The 20,649-nt window shown below is 42.0% G+C and overlaps 1 protein-coding gene across 1 annotated transcript in view; it reads left to right on the plus strand.

Annotated features, from left to right (window-relative positions):
- Positions 1–20,649, plus strand: part of galnt2 (UDP-N-acetyl-alpha-D-galactosamine:polypeptide N-acetylgalactosaminyltransferase 2) — a 57,984-nt gene that overhangs the window by 35,296 nt on the left and 2,039 nt on the right. The window contains exons 3-15 of the mRNA XM_071909414.2: positions 1,120–1,273; positions 6,223–6,321; positions 6,444–6,511; positions 6,659–6,724; positions 7,373–7,494; positions 10,361–10,448; positions 11,089–11,176; positions 11,419–11,522; positions 12,834–12,960; positions 16,099–16,191; positions 17,711–17,794; positions 18,270–18,396; positions 19,472–19,591. Of these exons, the coding sequence (XP_071765515.1) occupies positions 1,120–1,273; positions 6,223–6,321; positions 6,444–6,511; positions 6,659–6,724; positions 7,373–7,494; positions 10,361–10,448; positions 11,089–11,176; positions 11,419–11,522; positions 12,834–12,960; positions 16,099–16,191; positions 17,711–17,794; positions 18,270–18,396; positions 19,472–19,591 (1,340 nt within the window). The remainder of the gene's footprint in view (positions 1–1,119; positions 1,274–6,222; positions 6,322–6,443; positions 6,512–6,658; positions 6,725–7,372; positions 7,495–10,360; positions 10,449–11,088; positions 11,177–11,418; positions 11,523–12,833; positions 12,961–16,098; positions 16,192–17,710; positions 17,795–18,269; positions 18,397–19,471; positions 19,592–20,649) is intronic.

A 20,649-nucleotide genomic window follows, 5' to 3' on the forward strand; every position in this document is an offset into this window, starting at 1 on the left:
ATTTTTTTTTTGATCGACTACAGTGCAATAAGAGATTCCTTAGTGTGTGTGTGTGTGCATTTCTTGGATACTGTGAGTACGTCTAAGTGGGCTTGTGTGTGCCTGCTTTTCTAATTTCATATTTATCATAAAACCTCCATTAATTGCCGGGGTGTTTTTGACAGTCTATTAGAGAGCAGCTACTGCAGACAGGTGTTGATTTCACCCCAGCTGCTTCTCTAGCTTTGCCAAAGTGTGTGTGCTTTGTCTTCTGCTTTGTCTTCTTTTTCTACATATTATCACATATAGCATACATTTCATGTCAGATTTTCTCGGTGGCTTGTGGAGCATGTTGAGGCAGTGAGGTTTCCTCCCTGTCAGTAATGCGGGATGCTTGCATCAGCCAGGCGGTGCCTCCACTTAATATTCCCATAGCTTTATATTGCCATAGCTTTATATTCTCATGGCTTTATATTCCCATTCATTGCTGAGATACATTTTCAACATTTGCGAAGGTTGGTAAGCTGTCTTTTGGTGATGGGAATTATCCTCTGACGTATGACAGGCTCCCTGGTGCTGTAGCATTCAATTGAAATTTCAAATCTCAATGACATGAAAAAGGACTTTTTCACCTTGTTAGCCAATTCTCAATATATCATGATGTATACCTATTTAACAAGAAATTACAATTTATATAAAACCTGCAACATATATCAGCAGCAACACGGTACAACAGATTTTTGGGTGTTCACCCCCAAAAACCTTGCTTCCTTTTCCTAAGACTTTAAGTATTTGTGACAGTTCAACATTATGCACAAAGCTTTTTGAACACTTCTGAACAGTTTCTCCCCGTGTTGCGTCCTGCCCCAAAATCCTGTTTCAACTGGAAATGCATTGAATTATGGAAGTAAGACACACCAACACCATCAAAAAACGTTTCCTTGCAACTTTAAAAGAAATTTTAATTGGTGTATCTTTGTGCTTAACTGTACCTGTGTGTGAGTCTGATATCCCACAAATAAGGCACACTAACATGAATTTGACCAGAACCCGGATGAAAAATGTTTTTACGCCTAGTTTTAGTTTGATAGTAACTTGGTGTGTGTGTGTGTGTGTGTGTGTGTGTGTGTGTGTGTGCAGGTAAGGTGCGCTGGCAGGACTTTGACCAGGATCTGTACGTTGGAGCCACGGTGGTCCGACCGGGCCAGGACCCCTACGCCAGGAACAAGTTCAACCAAGTAGAGAGCGACAAACTTCGTATGGACAGAGCGGTGCCGGACACAAGACATGACCAGTATGTATTATTACACACATAACACTCACACACATACTGAATGTATGACATGCACAGACCCCCATCAGAACATGCTCACACAGTTGATATTATTGTGAACCACAGGGCTGTTTACATCACACTGTTCTGAGGTATGTGTGTGTGTGTGTGTGTGTGTGTGTGTGTCAGTGTCGCTGCTGTATGTATATTCTGATTGCAGGATGTGTGTGTTTGTGCAATGTATTCTTTACTATCTCCCTCTAATTGGCTGATTGGCAGTAGAATGGAAAGGGCCTCTTGGGAACTTCCTCTATTGCGGCCTATCAGATGAAACCAGGAAATGACCTATTCATATCGAAACCCCTTGAAAATGGCTGTTGATTGGCCCAGTGCTCTGTTTGTAAAATTAATCAGGAGGCAAACTGGGTCATGGGCCAATATCTGATGGGTCTCCACACATGAGAAGAATAGTAGTATGTTTTAATAAGCTTGAGTCCCAAGGTGAGAGTGGAGATTTCTCACGTCGTCCTCGGCTGAGAAAGCTCCAGAACATTTCGAGACGGCAGAGCAGATGACAGAAACCGATCTAATTCAAGCCAGCCAAGGCATTCTCATTTAGCAGTGAGTTTACACAAAGACTGCCTGAAAGCTCATTCTCCTTAGTGCCTGCTGATTAGTATGCAGGGCATGTACGCAGAACAAACTACCACCACGTTTACCTTAATCCTTAATGCCACGTCAACCCCCTGTAACATTCAGCTTTAAACCCTTCTGAAGTTGTCAGTTTAGCAGGCTAAAGTGTGTACTGTGGTGTTGTGGGTTTGAATCCAGCTCATGAGCCTTGTCAACCTGTCACACCCCCTTCTCTCTGCCATTTTTCCTGTCGCTCCACACTGTGTGGTCTTCAATAAAGCAGGAACACAACAAAATTAGATCTGAGTGAATATACTGTATAAATTGCTACTAAATAGGCAGTCTGACAGGGTTCCCAGGGGTCTTGAAAATCATTTTTGTTGACTTGAGAAAAAAGAAAATAAGTCCTTTTAAAGTTTTTGAAAGTGAATGGATGGCCTTGAAAGTACTTGCATTTTTCTTAATTTAAATGTAACACCCAAATTCATCAATGTCATATCTTACCCCAAAAACATGCCAATTTTGAGTCCTTGAATTTCAACAAAACCTTGAATGTCATGAAAAGTCATTGAGTTTGATGTTCCAGTCAGTAGTATACTGGCTGTTTGGCTGTTGACGGGAATCTGATGACTGCCCTCAGCTTTTGAGCCGACCAAAACATGCTGGACCTTTTCTCAGAGAACAGAGTAATTCTATTTTTGTGCCCTGAGTAAGAGTAACACATCCTCGCTGCATTGGGCTGTTGTTTTGTGTGGCTGCACTTTGACTCAGGAGAGAGACTGGGAGAGATTCTGGCTAAGCTGAGTGCGTCAATTCTGTGATGTCTTTTTCAGGGTGTCTTTATTTCATTTCTTTTTAATTTCTTTATTTTTTTAAGACTTCTGGATATTTGGATGTACCACTCTTAGTCATTTTCATTTCCTAATTTCCTTCATTATCACTTGCTTTTTTTGTACAATCACAATTTTACTGCAAGTCAAACAATACCTCGACTTTTTGGCAAATACGCTCTGATCAATTTAGAGCGTTTTAACAGGAAGATTGGTAGCTGTTTCACTGCTTTGTGTCCAGTAATGAGTACACTGTAGTGCATATGCTAACACTTTTTAGATGATGCTGAACTAGCTTGTACCTCGGACACAAAGAGGTGAAACTGCTGCCAGCATTATCATGGTACAACAGTTTGTCAGTGTATCATGTCAGTGGGCTTTACTCCCGCAGTGTCTGTCACATTATGTACACACACTGTGTGAATCAAAGACTAGTTTTACAAAGGCCGTGGTCTGGCCTCACTGATATATATTGACCTAACATTGACAGCCACAGCCATTAACCTACTAAAACAGCAGGGATCTATCTCCTATTGATATGGTAGTAATGTGTAATTTACCCAGCATGCAGCAGAACTAAAGGAATAACAGTAAAGGGCAAAGTGGGGTTTAACCGGGCCTGGGCTAATTCAGCATTGCGTATAACACTATTTACTTATTCTAAGCTATATAAACATATGAATCGCCTTTTTTTTTACATAAAGGAAAAATAATAAGAAATGTTTTGCAGAGATTTGCAGACTTTTTGGGACAATTTAAGAACAGCAGAGAAACAGTTTCTAAGATGTAAAAACAAAAACCTGAGGGAAGGGCTGAAGATGGAATTTAAGAAAGGGCAAACCAAATTTGACAAGAGGTTACACACTGTGAAACGTAATTTTAATAGAGGTCTCTCATTGCATATTGATTACTTACAACTCATAATCGCCAACAGTCCTGGAATGAAATTAATAGACTGACTCTGTTTTAGGGGTTGTATTACATAAGTGGGAAAAGGACTTTGCGGATTTGTTTTCTGGTTGCAACAATTCATTTGATGAAGTTTTTTTGAAGGAAATAACTAATAACTCAACTTTTAAATAGCAGACTTGTAGACCACCTTGAGAGGACAGGTTTGCTTGTGGATGAGCAAAATGGATTTAGAAAAGCCAGAGCATGTATTGATCATATATATGCAGTCACTTCCATTATACGTGCAAGAATTAAGGAGAATAGGTCTACATTTGTTTGTTTTATTGATTTCAAGAAGGCGTTTGACTGGATTAATAGGGAACTTCTTCAATATAGGTTGTTAAATTCTGGAGTCAATGGGAAGTTTTATTATGCCATTAAGTCTCTTTTTCAAGCACCTGTTACCCATGTTCAGGTTAATGAATACACAACTGGATGGTTTTCCCAATAGTTTGGTGTGAGGCAAGGAGATGTTTTGTCTCCAACATTGTTTTCCATTTATGTTAATGATTTAGCTCTTCAAATTAAAGCTTCCAGCTTGGGAGTTAAAGTTGATGATCAGATTGTGGGCATATTATTATATGCGGATGACATAGTCTTACATGCTGAACATGAAAAAGATCTGCAGATTATGCTGGGTGTTGTTGTGGAATGGTGCTGGAAATGGAGACTAGTGGTAAATCAAGACAAAACACAAATAGTACATTTTAGACAAAAATCAGGGGAGAGAAGTTCAGTTGTTTTTAATTTTGGTTCAATAGTGCTGTCATATACTGATCAGTATAAATATCTTGGCTTGACGCTGGACGAGCACATGACTTTTAAAGAAGCTGTCAGTGTTCTAGCTCCCTAGTGTTCTAGGGACTGTGCACATATCCCTATGTGCACAGTTACGTTCAGGAACATTACCATTAGCCCTAGAGGCAGGTTTAATGCCACTCCAGAGGAGGTCAGACTCTGTTTGTTGTGTGAGTTAGGTGAAATTGAGAATGAGGTTCATTTTTTGTTTTACTGTCCTGTCTATGAGGATGTAAGGGATGTACTTTTTAGTAAAATGTCCTCTATTTATGTTGATTTCTTTGGGCTGGATGACTGTGAAAAGCTTGAGTTGTGCTTCAAGAAGGGAATCTTTTTTGTAGCAGATTTTATTTGCCAAGCTTGGGAGAGAAGGCAGAATATTTTGTTTAAGACCGAGCTGTATAATAATCTGTAATTTTGTAATGATATGAAATGTGTGACCACTGCAACTGTAACTTTGGTGTCTTGTAAACCCATGAGGATTGGGCACTTTGTGTGCATGACACGAAAATAAAAGAAAATCAATCAATCAATGTACAGGAATTTGCACAGTAGACTATACATATACTCTGCATTCAGCATGTATACATTGTACACATACAGAGTATACATTCAGTCTATCTCCACATGGAGTGTCTATGTAAGCTGCAGCCGAGCTGAGTAATCCTCTCTGTTGGCAACAAGAGGGAGATGCAGATATGATGTCCTGGGGGGAAATTAAGTGACCTAGATGATTTAAGTGAAAGTAAACTTACTCTGTCTCATAACATGTTTGGTGATGTGTCATTCTGTGAGCCTGGAGCCTGGGTACATGACACACCCACACGCACACACATCACTTCATGTGATATAGTGTGGTGTGTATGTACAGAGTGTATAGGGTATTACCTCAGGATTTGACAGATTGGCAAGCTCAAGGTCGTGGGTGTGTGTGTGGGTGTGGGTGTGGGTGTGTGGGTGTGGGTGGGTGTGGGTGTGGGTGGGTGGGTGGGCGGAACATTGGTGAACACCACGTTCTCTCCTCCTCTTTCTCCGCTCCTCTGCTCCCTCCTCTCCTCTCCTCTCCCCCTGCCTCATCTCTGCTCTCCTGTAGTGTCCTGTCACCCATGTTCCTGACTTTTAAGTCAGAGGAGGATTTGTCTCTGTTGGACACACAGACACACGCGCGCGCACACACACACACACACACACACACACACACACACACACACACACACACACACACACACACACACACACACACACACACAATCTCATGGGATTTGTCCCTACTGTCTGCAAAACTCACTGTCAATCACAGCTTCACCAGAGCATTACTGTGTGTGTGTGTGTGTGTATGTGTGTATGTGTGTATGTGTGTATGTGTGTGTGTGTGTGTACGCGTGTGAGACCGTGTCTCCTTCATGTGCTTGAGTGTGTGTATCTTTGTGTCAGTGTGTGCTGAATCCTATTTACTGTATTCATGTATACAGAATCCGTTTAGTGCAAGGTTCCAGCTCACAGCTTAGCTCTCACATTCTACTGTGTGCTTGTGTGGGTAGGTGTGTGTGTGTGTGTGTGTGTGTGTGTGTGTGCGTGTGTGTGTGTGTGTGTGTGTGTGTGTGTGTGTGTGTGTGACATGCATGTATTTGTATGTGGGTACATGTGCATTTATAACATGGTCCTATTGTCTGTGTGGTTTTCTATTTTTTTCTTGTCTTTTTTCCAATTTCCACAGTTCAAGCATGTTTTCTAATTTGTGTGTGTGTGTGTGTGTAGTTGCAGACATAAACAGTGGAAGTCAGATCTGCCGGCCTCCAGTGTGGTCATCACCTTCCACAACGAGGCTCGCTCCGCTCTGCTGCGGACTGTGGTCAGGTAGGCATGTGTCATGTGTGATATACACTGTGGCAGACAGTCCAGTGGTCTGTACGTTGAGATCTGAACTCATCCTCTCTATCCTTTCTCTCTCTCTATCTCTCTTCTGTCTGTCTGCTCAGTGTTCTGAAGAAAAGCCCTGCCCACTTGGTCAAAGAGATCATTCTGGTTGACGACTATAGTGACAACCGTGAGTAACACATACACACACACATGCACCCATAAACACACACTCACACACACATAAACATAATACTCAGTAAGATCAATGTCTAAATACGTATGTAATGTGAATATCTTTTGTGTGTGTGTGTGTGTGTGTGTGTGTGTATTCCAGCGGAGGACGGGGCGTTGCTGGGGAAGATTGAGAAAGTGCGTGTGCTGAGAAACGACCGCAGAGAAGGTAAGAAGATGAAAGAGGAGAAGAAAGATTTGGACAGTTATATTTTCCCCCCCCCAAAAAAACGTCTCAGTGCTGTTCCAGGATCTGTTCTGCCTGCGTATGATAAATGAGATTATTCACCACATGTCTCTCATTTGGGGCAAAACCATTCTCTTTTACTGTAAAACTGCTGTTTGTGATTAGGATTTAGGAGAATTTGGCCATGAATTTTGTAACCCTGCATTACTGTTATGACTCCCATTCATTTAGCATTAATGGAGGGTGAATTCTGTTTACTTTGTGAAAAACACCAGAGACAACTCTTAAGTACTTAAAAAGTCAGTCTGCTTACTTTGGATAATTCTAGTTTTATACTATCACTGAACATAGTGTATGCTAAAGAGTTAGGATGGAGCACTGGAGATGATCTACCGGGACACATGGATGATTTTGGTGTCTCTGTTCTCATTAATTAACGGGTTAAATTTGACCAACAGGCCAATCTCCCAAAAACTCAGTGTATGCCTTTAAATCTATCTAAGGGCCTTCTTTCTATCTGTCAGGTCTGAGGGACTCAGTACAAACAAAAATATAAAGTAAAAATATAAAGTAGCTTAACCTTGACTATGATTATTATAACCAGTGTCTGTTGTAATGGATGTGTCTCAGGACTGATGCGTTCGAGGGTTCGCGGTGCAGACGCTGCCACAGCCTCAGTCCTCACCTTCCTGGACTCCCACTGTGAATGTAACGACCACTGGCTGGAGCCACTACTGGAGAGGGTGGCTGAGGTACACACACACACACACACACATATTCATACGTACATACATACATGTATTCATACACACATAGAAATATCTATAAAGACAGACAAACTAAGGAATGAACCAGAAAAGAAAACAATGAAAGAAACAAACAGAAAGCATCAGCACAGCGGTAGGATGAGGCTTGGTATTGTAGTGAAAGAGAGAGACTGAAAGAATGACGTGGCAGACTGGTAAAGAGCATGGCACAGCCAATCTAAACAGTCATAACACACACCCTGCAGGGCAGCTCTCCAGCTAGTGGAGGGTACGCTGCTTTTGCCTCTTCCTTCTTCCAAAGAAAGCAAAATGTTGTCCAGGTTCTGGTTTAAGCTAAAGGAAAAACCCATCCTCGGATACTCTGTTATATATTAAGAATCTGTGATGTTTGATGCATTCCAGGATATATTTTGTGATAAAGTGGTGCCATTTACTTTTCTGGTGTACCCTCTTTCCCTCAGCCGACCTTGTACAACTTTACTTCAGTTAGTGAGTTCCTGTATTTCCCAGAATTATTTTCAACCACCTCCAGAGAACGAACGTGAACTTGGTCCCTTCAGCTCCAGGTTATACATACAGTTGAGAGAGAGCAATAATGATGGCATTACCAACAGCATAGTAAGAGAGCAAGAGTTTTTCCAGTCGAGAAAACATTGACAACCCCTTACTCAAAAAGCAGAATGTCTTGCGGCTGCATTGCATTATGGGCTATTGAGGCTGCTGTCAGTGGAGAAATTATAGAGGCTAGAAAGAAGCTCTTGCTCTTTGATTCTGAGTGACTGACAGCAAAACCTGATGTTTACCGCTGATGTTTTAGATTGCTGAAAACATTTCCACTATCAAACTCCATTGTAGCTGTGCTGGAAACGTGACGTCACGTTGTCCATGTTTGGCCAGTTATCCACAGGAATAAATAAAATGCACCACCAAACAACAAAATGGGCCCAGAAATGCAAGCTAGAAGAGTGCTGAAGTGTTTTAGGGTCACAGCGTGGAAAAACACTTTGCTCCAAATGGTTTAATAATAGTGGTAATGTGATACTTTATTGATTACTGTAGGGAATTTCTGTTTTTGCGTGCCCCCTCCACAGGGTGGTCAGAGGTCAGGGTCGGCTACAAAGCAGCACCCCTGGAGCTGGTAGGGATCCAGTTTCTTGTTGAAGGACGGTGTCCCTCCTCACCATGTCACCCTTCTGCCCCTTTTAACGCTGTTAACATTCCTATGAAAAACAAGGAGCGCAGCACATTGTGTCAATACAGGATTATTTGGGCTCATCTTCCTATGTGTGAGCACACACACACACACAGATGTACATTTTTTTCACTTTTTTTCCTTTCAAATGTCATCACCTATATGGTTACTCTCACACACACAGGAGTAAAGCTGTTATATTTAAATTAAGCTGTGACATTACTGTGCAAATTTGAAAAAAAAGGGTTAGGGTGCTTCTCAGCCTGTCTGTGTTTCTGTCTTTCTATCTATCTCTGTCTCCAGTTACCTAGTTCCCTTTCTTCTCCTCACACAGTGTATCTACCCATTTGGCTGGCTGTAACAGTGAGGTTATGCCAGTGTTTGGCCTGAGTTCTGTAATCTGTGCTTAGATGACATATGAGGCAGCTGTGCTGAGCCTCACTTCTAGTTCTGAGGAGAAAAAAGGAGAATTGTTTGGTAAACAGCAGCAAGTGTTCAGAATTTGCTTCTAATCTTATCATAAATTTCAAAAAATCACTCTCTTGAGCCAGCAGCAAGATGTTTTCTCGTCTTAAAGCACCGTAACGGCCAACTTTTACTTTCCAGTGTTAAACTGTTTTACAGGGATACAGTTCTCCTTTCTAGACACCATGTTTATTCAGTTAGAAAAGAAGGATCTTTTCACAGGTTCACTTTTCCTTCCTAAAACTACACAGTGAGCTATAAAAGGAATATCCATCCTCAAACTGACTGCACATAAACAGAGCTGCATTACAGAATATCAACAGTCTGCTGATGTTTACAGATTACAGAAGTTTAGCAGTCACTCGACTTGAGAAAGAACTACTTGATTAAATATAATTTTAATCTGTGAATGGGGAACTGTGTAAAAAGGAGTTTGTTCTTTAAATGTTTATGTGCTATGCCTGAAAATGCCCTCATTCTGCATTTAAACCTCCCAAAAGTGGCATTTTGTCATTCCCAAAGTAATGAGTATGGAGCCAAGTCTAAAACATTTTGCTGTCAAAATAATTGGCTTTGCTTTGCTTTGCTTTGCTTCACTTGCACTTCTAAATAATAGAACACACAAAAAAACAGAAAGGAAATGCAACCTGTGTGGGTGAGACAAAGAAACCTGAAGCCGCTTATAAAAATATCTCACCGCTAAAGAAATAAACTCACTCGATACCTGGAAGCGTGCTGTTTTTTCTTGTTGTTGTTGTTCTGGCCACTTGAGCAATCCTTACTTAACTCTAAACCAAAGGGTGCAACCTGATGCCAAGGGTTTGATTTGGTTTCGAAAAACAAGAACGCTCTTTGCTTTCTTTTCTTTTTTCTTTTGCTACCTCATGAACCAGAGTGATGGATTTTAAGCTAAATATCCATAGATGAACCCATGATGTTAAGGGAGTCGGTGTGAAACACGGTGCAAGCTTCTGTCTTCTGCCGTGATGTTCCTCAAACCCTGGATCTGGACCCAGAGTGGTCCTGTTTGGTCCCCATTGGACAAGATTAGCAGTCAAGTGTTTTTAACGAGCCTGGTTCCCTCAAGCCGTCATCACTCTTATCTGGTCCTGGGCCCAAAAAGTTCTAACAAGTTCTTTTGTCTCTCTCTCTCTCTCTCTGTGTCCTCCATCCCTCACTCTCTTTCTCTCCCAGGATAAGACCAGAGTAGTTTCTCCTATTATTGATGTCATCAACATGGACAACTTCCAGTATGTGGGAGCCTCAGCTGATCTAAAAGGAGGTACATTCCCCAAACAGAGAGACACATGCACGCAGGAATGAACACACACACACACACACACACACACACACACACAGATGCAGTTGTGTATAGTTCAGTGAGTAGAGCTCAGCAACAAGGCAGTGTGTTAGTTGTCTCTTTAGAGAATTGGCTTTTTCTTATTGCTTTCAGTGACAAGTAGGCTAAACGCCGCTGTGTTACCGACAGCATTAGTACCTGGGCATGTTTCTGGCCTTCAGCCAAAGTGCCAGGTGTTAACAGAGTGCTGTGCTTCAGGAAGGTTTTCATTTGTGACAGAGCCACAGCAGGAGCCCAGACCAGCACTTCTCCCAAGTATCTGCTGAGCACTGTTATCCTGGGTGCTCACTGAACACAGACAGGTTAGGTGCTCTGTTACCACAGAAATGTACGTGTTCATGTTACACACGTACAGTACTGTATCTACCTTCACATGAATTCACACAGGCATGCACACACAAGTCGCACATGCATCCAGTCATAAATGATGTGAATTTTCCCCAATGTAGTAATAGAATTAGGCTCTTCCACACTTTCCTGAAACTAACTAAACTAATGTATTGCTGTGTACTTATTGATGTTGTCTGTTTGTGTGTGTGTGTGTGTGTGTGTGTTTGGATAGGTTTTGACTGGAACCTGGTGTTTAAGTGGGACTACATGACTCTGGACCAGAGAAGAGCTAGACAAGGCAACCCCATCGCCCCCATCAAGTAAAACATACACACACACACACACACACTCTTTGGTTACACACAAACTCTCAGACAAAGCCACTTGCACAAGTATATACTCAAAAATTCATACATTGACACGTTATTGTTTGCCGTTTGCCACCAACTAATAATCTCGCTCTTTTTCTCACTCTGTTTGCCTCACCACTCCCTTTGTCTTTCTCTCTCTCTCTCTGTCCCTCTCTTTCTCTCCCTCTCTCTCCCCCTCTCTCTCCCTGCAGGACTCCTATGATAGCGGGAGGTTTATTTGTGATGGATAAGGACTACTTCGAACTGCTGGGAAAGTATGACATGATGATGGACGTATGGGGCGGAGAAAACCTGGGTGAGTAGAACTACAGTGGCATAAATTTAAAGTCAGTAGAATTCCACTCGAGCATAAAGTCAGTAGAATCACAGCAGAGCTATAACTTAGTAGAATAACGGCAGACTGCGGTAGATTACATTACGACATGATTATGGATGTATGGGGAATGGAAAATCTTGGTGAGTAAAACTAACAAAGAATAGCATAAAATAAAGTAGAGAGTGGAAAGTAGAGCGAAGTGGCAGCTAGAGTAGACAGGTTTACCACCTACTGTCAAAATTTACCGTCATTACCCTTGTGGCTGATGTGTCACACCCCGACTGCGTCACCCATTGCTTGTGTCACCAGTAGAAACAACCCTGAATAGGTGACAGGGCTGACAGGAGTTTTTCCAGGCGCACTTTAGCCTTTCACCGGCGGAGATCTGGAGGTTGTTTCTTTCATTTATGCGGTGCTGCCTGCTCGCCTTAGTAGTCGCGCATGGTTATGCTTTTTTGCTCAGAAACCAGTGGTTCCTGCTCTCTTGCGAAATCTCCACTCTCCCGTGAGATTTGGCACCAAAATAGCACCACGGATGTGTCTCACGCTGCGATCAACTCATGAGATCATCTGGTGTGCGAGGCCAAGAACATGATAAAGTACAGAAAATCCTTGAGCATTTTGGTGGACATCAGGGCCAGTGAGAATCCGGGTAAAAAAAAGAACAAAGCAGAGTACAACAAGTCTTCTAGAGTACAGTTGATCTTAGAAAATTACAGTGTTAATGTGATAATGATTAGGTTAAGTATGAGGTGAAAATAATTGTAGGCAAAGAATAGAGCAGATTTGCAATAGTAGAATGATATAATAACAGCTGTTTCTCCCTGCTGATTTTCCTTTTAATTCAATGGGAAAATCGTTAAGAGTGAACAGCTGCCAAAATCACCCAGGCTTCTCTTCAGGCTCTGCGTATGATGATTCAGAACTGGATTGACAGTTCAGACAGTTCTGGATTACTTGTACTCATTTTGCCAACACTGTACTCAACACGGCCTCAGAGAAATTTAGAGCCAAGCGGAGTCACTGCTGAATCCTTGCAGAGTTATCGAAATGCAAAAATGTTGAAAAGAGAAAAGAAAGAGAAAACGTGACAATAAGATATCAACAGACTAATTATGTTTATGGGTTACAGACTTCTTGAAGTCATTGCACTGCAAGACTGCTTACATACTGCTAACAATAATCAACTGTGATAGTTTTATAGAAACAACTTGTGGAAACAGGAAAAAGACATGATTCTGACCTGTGTGTGTGTGTGTGTGTGTGTGTGTGTGTGTGTGTGTGTTTCAGAGATCTCATTCCGTGTGTGGCAGTGTGGCGGCAGTCTAGAGATTATTCCCTGCAGTAGAGTTGGCCATGTCTTCAGAAAACAACACCCATACACCTTTCCTGGGGGCAGTGGGACTGTGTTTGCTAGGTAATGCACACACACATGCAAGCACCACTTAACATACATGCATATACACACAGATACATGTGACACACACACACGTGACACACGTGACGACCCAGGCTCTGCCTGTTGCACTCATTCATTCATATACTCAAGTTCTACATGTCCCATACTCACATGTCCCGTACCACCATTTGTTTTGTGACCTTAGCCTAAATCCTAGACATGTTGCACTTGCCTTAGTGGAATTCAAATTCAGGAAGCTGGCAAGACCATCCTGCACGTCAAAATCGGGACAATTTGGAACAAACACTTTGGATATTAACTTTGGGAACTTGAAAAATGCACCTTGGAAAAGACATTGATGGAATTTCACTTTGATGATTTTCTTTGGTTTTATTTCTGTTTTCGGATTAATTACTCACTCCCCTTGTGACACCCTTCGCACTGAACCATTTCTAATTTCAGGAAAACTATTATCTTGCATTGAATAGTATTGCGTGAATTATTTAATGGGGCTATGTTTTGTTGTTGCTGGAACATGTATTGTTAGTGGGGTGCATGCAATGCGGTTCTCATTGTAGAACATGTGTCCTTTATGTGGTTTGACCCTAACTAGGCTCAAGGCCTGACTGGCACCCCAGGCACACTATGGGACACAAACTTAAATAACAGTGTATGAAAAAGACTAAGCCACTTTTACTCGGCGGGCTCCCTAACAGGCCTAAAAGCCAAACTAAACTCTGGGAATCAAACCAGTGTTTAATGATTATAAGCAAGTACCAGCAATCAAAAGATAAACACACAGGGCAAAATGGCTTCGGAGCTAGAAAGAATGCTTTTGGAGAATATGGAGGATCTGTCTTTGGATGTGCTGCCCTCCAGAGGTCAGAGAGAACAGGACAACACAACCTCTGAACATCAGCAATGGGGAAGACATGATGCATTACTAGACATGGATCTATGCAATGAACCACCCATTCTCCAACCACCAGTGACCATCCCTGGAAACAAGCCCAACAAACCCTTATAACACTGATTAAGAATTTATGGGGAGGACCAACAAACTATAATAGCTCTTCACAGCCTTCCTCACAGGAGTATGCAGATGCTTTGGAATAAGGAGTGAGAATCCAGGTTCAGGGTGTCCAAGCGAGAATCTGAGATTTTGCTTACATTACAGATTACTCAAAAATATCCATCCTCAGCTTGCCAGTCAATTAGTGGAGTGTACAGTGCAGTTTCCACTGTAAGTGCCCTGGTTTGGCTGGGACAGCAGCTGCAGAGCGGCTGGGAGAAGCAGTTACAACAGGAGCAAAAGAAAAAGCATTCTTTCCCCAACCAGTCAAAAATTGATAACAATCCTCCTCCTCCTCAAACTGCTGCAAAGCCTCCTCAAGCCTTCTATTGGCATTGCAAAGGCAATCACCCACGCACCTCATGTCCTCCTGAGGCATCCAATAAAAACAAGTTCATCAAAGTGGCACAGAATAACCCAGCTCCCACCCAGTCAACCTACAGTCCACACTCCTCTGTTGTACCTCTGTTGATTGGTCCTCTGGAAGGCAAGGCAATCCAGGACATATCAAAGAGAAGACCTCAAACGTAGTAACGCCTCTAATTGGCTAAACAGATGGTAACGAATCAGTCTGTCCAGAAAAACTTCAACTGGGTTGAACTTTCTGTCCGTCAAAACGAATGGAAATCTAATAGAGACAGGATGCATCATCAGCCTAATGGGCAGCTCTAATTGAAAATGAATTGAAGTGAATGTACACAGATGGATCAGTGTGGCTGCCCCCTAAGGCAGGCTGGCATCACATGTTTGTTCCCAAATTCTCCCAGATTAAAGAACCACTTAATGCACTCAAAAGGAAGGGCATGAAGTTCAGGTGGACCTTGGTTGTCAAACCACTTTTGAGTCCTTGAAAGAGCATCTGGTGTCTCCTCCCATCTTGGGACATCCAGCTTTCGAGCTGCCTTCCATGTCAGTGACGATGGTCTTGGGCTGGTGCTTGTCCAGCAAACTGGCCGTGGATCTTAAGTCCTGGCATATGCCAGCAGAAGCCTCAATAAAGCAGAACGGAACTACCACCAAACAGGAGTGTTTGGCAGTGGTTTTGGCAATTGAAAAGTAGAGATATTACTTAGAGGGGAGGTTCTTCACTGTGGTTATGTATCATTCCTCACTGGTCTTCAAGAAGTCCAGCACGCACCTCGCTTGGTGGGTTCTTTGTTTGCAAGTATTCACTTTTGCTGTCGGAAAATACAACACTGTACCCAGTACTTTGTCCTGAGTCCCTGGTGAAACAACGGAAGGCAGCTTTCCCCAAACTTCTCTCAACCTTCCCTCAAAAAAGAGAACCAAACGTCTCTAGGCAATATGGAAGGCTCAAGACGAAGAAGCACAGGTACAAGAGCACTACGAGTCTTTAGTGGAACAAGGCGAACTTGTGGTGAATGACATCACTTAGTTCTCCATTCTGGAGGACAAGGTATATTATGTAGAGTAGTAAAACCTCTTCATAGGACCCTCTATCAGGTCTACATACCTGAATCCGCAAGTTGGCACTAGTTTTTGACAGTAGTGTGTTATACAATATCGCCAGAAAAATGGAGATTTGACTAAATGTCTTTGGACATCATGTCAACAATTTGTTTTGCCTGGCAGCACACACTGTTGCCCAGTACACTGACTGGAAAGATCAACACACAGACACAGACACATTTGTCTTTCCAACATGTAGAAGTCCGCCCTCTTATGGTTGTGTAGATGTATTAAAAATTGAGGGACTGTGTGTGTGTGTGTGTGTGTGTGTGTGTGTGTGTGTGTGTGTGTGTGTGTGTGTTCAGTGCTTCCTGAAATGTCTGAGAAACCGCTGTCTTGCAGCCATCACATACACACGCACACACACAGATATACACAGAGTAACACACACAGCGTGTCCAGTACTCCAGACCATTAGTGTTGTCTGGAGCCAGCTCCCATGGAACACTACTACACTGTCTGCCACATACCTCCATCATTAATCTCTTTCCTTGTCTGTCTCCCTCTGTCTCCCTCCTCTCATCCTGCGTGTCTCTTTATTTTCCCATCTTCCCTCATTCCCGTCTCACCCCTCCTGCCCTTCCCCTTCTCCTTCCTTCTCTCCCCTCTCTCAGGAACACAAGGAGAGCAGCAGAGGTATGGATGGATGAGTTTAAAAACTTCTACTACGCTGCCGTCCCCTCAGCTAGAAACGTCCCCTACGGCAAGTAAGTACGCTTAAGGATGAGCTCTGCAGGAGGTGGACAAAATAACGTAACTAAAATGGAAAATTACAAAAGCAGCTACAGGCAAGTTATATTTAGTGTAATGCCAATTAGCAGTGTGTCTGTTTTAAAGGAGGTCTGACATTTACCACTTGCATATGTGAATTTTCAAAGCGACATGAGGCAATTAACATAGCTCCAAAGAGGTCCAAATAGTCAATGGCTGAATTGCATAAGCCAATTTATTTAATGTGGTGAGAGGAACAATCTTGAAAACCATATGCCGAAGCATAAGAATATGCCAAACAAGGACAATCTACATTGGCAAAGAGGAACAGTGATCACAAGCTCACTGACAGGTATAGATGGATATTTAACAGGATAGTTAAATACCACAAAAGTACAGCCTCAGAAATTACCACAGTATTGAATCAACACCTCTGTAACAAAGTCTCAACAAAAACTGTGCATCATGAGTTTCACAAAGCTGATATGGCTGCCCTTCATAAACCACTTGTGTGGACCTTTATAACCTGGTGTACAAAGCACAACTCTGGACCTGTGAGCAATGGAAAAAAGTTATATGGTCTGATGTCTTTCACCTTTTTTCCTTCACTCGGATGGGTTTTTATGTTTGGAGAAAGCCAAAACATATCTTCAACCCACAGGGTATGTTGCCAACAGTTAAACATGGTGGTGGATCTGTAATGGAATCAGCAACCATGTCATGGGAGTCATTTGGCCCAATGATTGCTCTGCATGGTTGTATAACAATCAAGAAATTGTGGCCATTTTAGATGACCGGGTGCACCCTTTGGTGCAAACATTTTTCCCTCATGATGTTCCCATATTCCAAAATAATATTGACCCCATATACACTGCTTAACTAATTCAAGAGTGGTTTCATGAAAACCACGATGGAATCAAACGCCTACCATGGCCTCCCCAGTCACCAGATCTAAACATCATTGGACCTTTATGGGAAGCAGATTTCCAGCTCCTTCAGCCTCACAGAAATGGAGACTTTTCCTCTTAATGAATGGTTTAATATCCCATTAAACACAGTTCAGGACTTGAATGGCAGCAATCCAATGAGGATTGAAGCTGTTCTGAAGGCAAAGGGTCACCCTCCTTTTTATTATGTACTTAATCCATATATTGTTAGGTGTTTCTGTTATTTTGTCCATCTTATGTGCATGCTGGTTTCATGCCCTCCCATCTCTTCTACTACAGGTACTCTCGTATACAATATAGTTAGACTAAGCTGTGATACTAATCATCTGGCCTTAGAGAAACCCTTGCTATCTCTCTCCAGTGAAAGCCTAAGGAATATTTATTTTCCCTAAAGGAAGAGCCCTCAGATATGCCCTAGGTATCTAGCCTTCTCCCTAGTTCACTTCTCCTCACTGCCCTTACGGCATGGCTGCATACGGATATAATTCAATGAATCCTTTGAGAAGTCCATGTGATCTCACCTCATACTTTTCTCGGCCTCTTGCTATCTCTCTGTTCTCTCTTTCAGTATCCAGAGTCGTTTGGAGATGAAGAAGAGATTAGGCTGTAAACCATTCAAGTGGTACTTAGAGAATGTCTACCCCGAACTACGGTAAGAAAATAATATGAGAGCGTATGATATGCTATGATAGGATATATGGTATGACATAATATGTAATGTTATGTAATACGATTTAAAAAGCTATCTAGGAAATCCTTACACCTGAATTGTAGTAGGAGTATTAGCAGAAATTGGTTTCTGGGGTTAAGACCCAAGATGGGTCACAGGCTTCTGGTTCCCAGCTTGACGGGGTAATGGTACAATTTCATGGGCCCGGGTACTAGTGTGACAGACTTGTGACTGTTTTGGGTGCTGGGGTATTACATAATTTAATAAGCCACTCAAATTGGTGTAGAGACAGTAATGAGTAACCCTTAGTTCAGTTTTGACTCCAACACATGATTTACATTTTTAAATCATATAAATGTTTCATATAAATAAAAAAGTGGAAGCATCTTTAAAAATGTGATGCGTGAATGATATACCATACAATTTAATTTCAATCCTTTTATGTGTGTGTGTTTAGGGTCCCAGATCATCAAGACATAGCGTTTGGAGCCTTGCAGCAGGGAGGGAACTGTCTGGACACCCTCGGTCATTTTGCTGACGGGGTGGTGGGCGTCTATGAATGCCACAATGCTGGGGGTAATCAGGTAGCGTTACCACGACGACACATACAGGTCAGCCAATAAAATCCCTGCTCTAGAGACACCTGGGTGGCAGGAGGTGGCACATCTGGTGTGGCAGCAGGTGGCATGTCAAAGGAAAATACCAATGTGGAAAAAACACAGACTTTAATGACACCTCTACTTTATAAAACTATTCAGCTGTATTAGATTAGATGTTGCACAGTGTGAAATTTACAGAAACATTGCAGTAAGTAAAAAAAAAAAAAAAAAAGTGCAACATGTGTTAAGGTAAAGTTGAAACCGAATAGGCCCAATAGACCTTGACAATAAATGACACCATACAAAATTAATGTGAAGATTCACAACATGCATACAGTTTTAAAATGGCGATAAGTTAATACATGTAGTTTGTCTATAGGTCAGTCCATGTTGCTTTACAGACTGTTCAGTATCTCTAGCTCTAACATTGGCACATTCAACAGTAGGCTGACTGTTTTTAGCCCAACATATTGACCTCTGGTGCAAGGTTATCCCTATATACTGTAGCCTGAAATAATATCTGGAATGTAACTTCTTCTTCTAGGAAAGATCCATTTCTTAGAGTTTACAGCACTTTAAATGGAGAGAGGTGTGTGTGTGTGTGTGTGTGTGTGTGTGTGTGTGTGTGTGTGTGTGTGTGTGTGTGTGTGTGTGTGTGTGTGTGTGTGTGTGTGTGTGTGTGTGTGTGTGTGTGTGTGTAGCAGTGTGTGGGTGTCTGCAGGTCTTGAAATAGTTTAGTCCCGAAATAGAATAGTCTTGAGTTTGGTTGCCTAAATTCGAGGCCTCAAAAGTCCTTGAATGCTGTACTTATAGGTATTATACATATGCTGAGTTATAACCCAGTGTAATACGTCTAGTTTACATTTCCCCCGCTCATTTTGCAATGCATGCCATATATTGTTAGACTTTTTAACATTTATTCCTTTTTCATCTTGAAATTACTTGCAGACACCCTCGTACACCCTCGTGTGTGCATACTTGTGTGTGTGTGAATGTATGAGAGCGTGTCCAAACTTGCATGTTTATGCTAATGTGTGTACATATACATATTCTCGTAAAGGAATGGGCCCTGACCAAGGATAAGTCTGTTAAACACATGGACCTGTGTCTGACTGTGGTGGACAGAACGGCTGGCTCCCTCATCAAACTACAGGGCTGCAGAGAGAACGATAGCAGACAGGTAAACACACACAGTCACACGGTTAGACTGGTATATCAGCCCATATTGGGCTTTTATTAGATACCTGATATCGGCTGGTCAGTGTCGTCCACCTCCGATATGATGGAGGTTCTTCCCTGACTACAGCTACATAAAAACAAACTACTGTAAAAAGTGCAAGGAAATTTCATTTTCTTTTGCACATTTAATTTTTTCATTTAATTGTTCAGCAGACAGAAATTCTTCTTTAAAGACAGCAATATAACCCAGAGTTTCCTCTACTACGATTGAATTGGTGGGATATGTCACCCTACCATTAAGATCTGCTAACCCCACAAGACTTTCTTCAGAATTGTCTTCAATGTTTCAGTGTCCCATTGTCTAAATGCTGTTTCAGAGGCTTTTGTACCCAGCCAAGAAAAAAGGATCTGGGGGAAATACTGAATAATTTACATTTTTTGGCATAAAAATTGTTAAATTTAAAGATATTGAATGTCGGCACAAAATATCGGCTATCAGCAGCTTCAATATAAATTGGCCTTTAAAAACTCATATCGGTCAAACCCTAGTAGACACACTAATGCACAAAGACGCGCACGCGTACACACAGACGCACACTGAAAGACATGCATAGAGAGAGACACATGCACATGCACATGCACAGAAACACGCAAAGACACTCTCACACATGCGCTGCTGCCAGCTGGATCACTGGTGGAACAACAGGGATGTAGAGGGAGTGATGGTTGATATCTAAAACGCAGAGACACACGTCAAACCCGAGACACACACCTGTGTGGGAAGTTGTTTGACTTCTGTATCATGTTTATTATACATCAGTATGTCCTCCTCCACTCTCTCTATAAATGGGAGCAAATGCACGCACGCACAAGCACACACACACACACACACACACAGTAAACACATCTCTAAACAAAGATTTACTGTGGATACTAATCAGCAGGATGTTATGGCAGGATGTTATGGCTGTCATCTATAAATAAGAGCAAATGGCAAATAAACACACGCACACACACCAGTAAATACATATGTATTTATTGCATAACTGCATATGTATT

This window comes from Centroberyx gerrardi, chromosome 1 (genome assembly GCF_048128805.1).
Source record: "Centroberyx gerrardi isolate f3 chromosome 1, fCenGer3.hap1.cur.20231027, whole genome shotgun sequence".
Taxonomy (NCBI): domain Eukaryota; kingdom Metazoa; phylum Chordata; class Actinopteri; order Beryciformes; family Berycidae; genus Centroberyx; species Centroberyx gerrardi.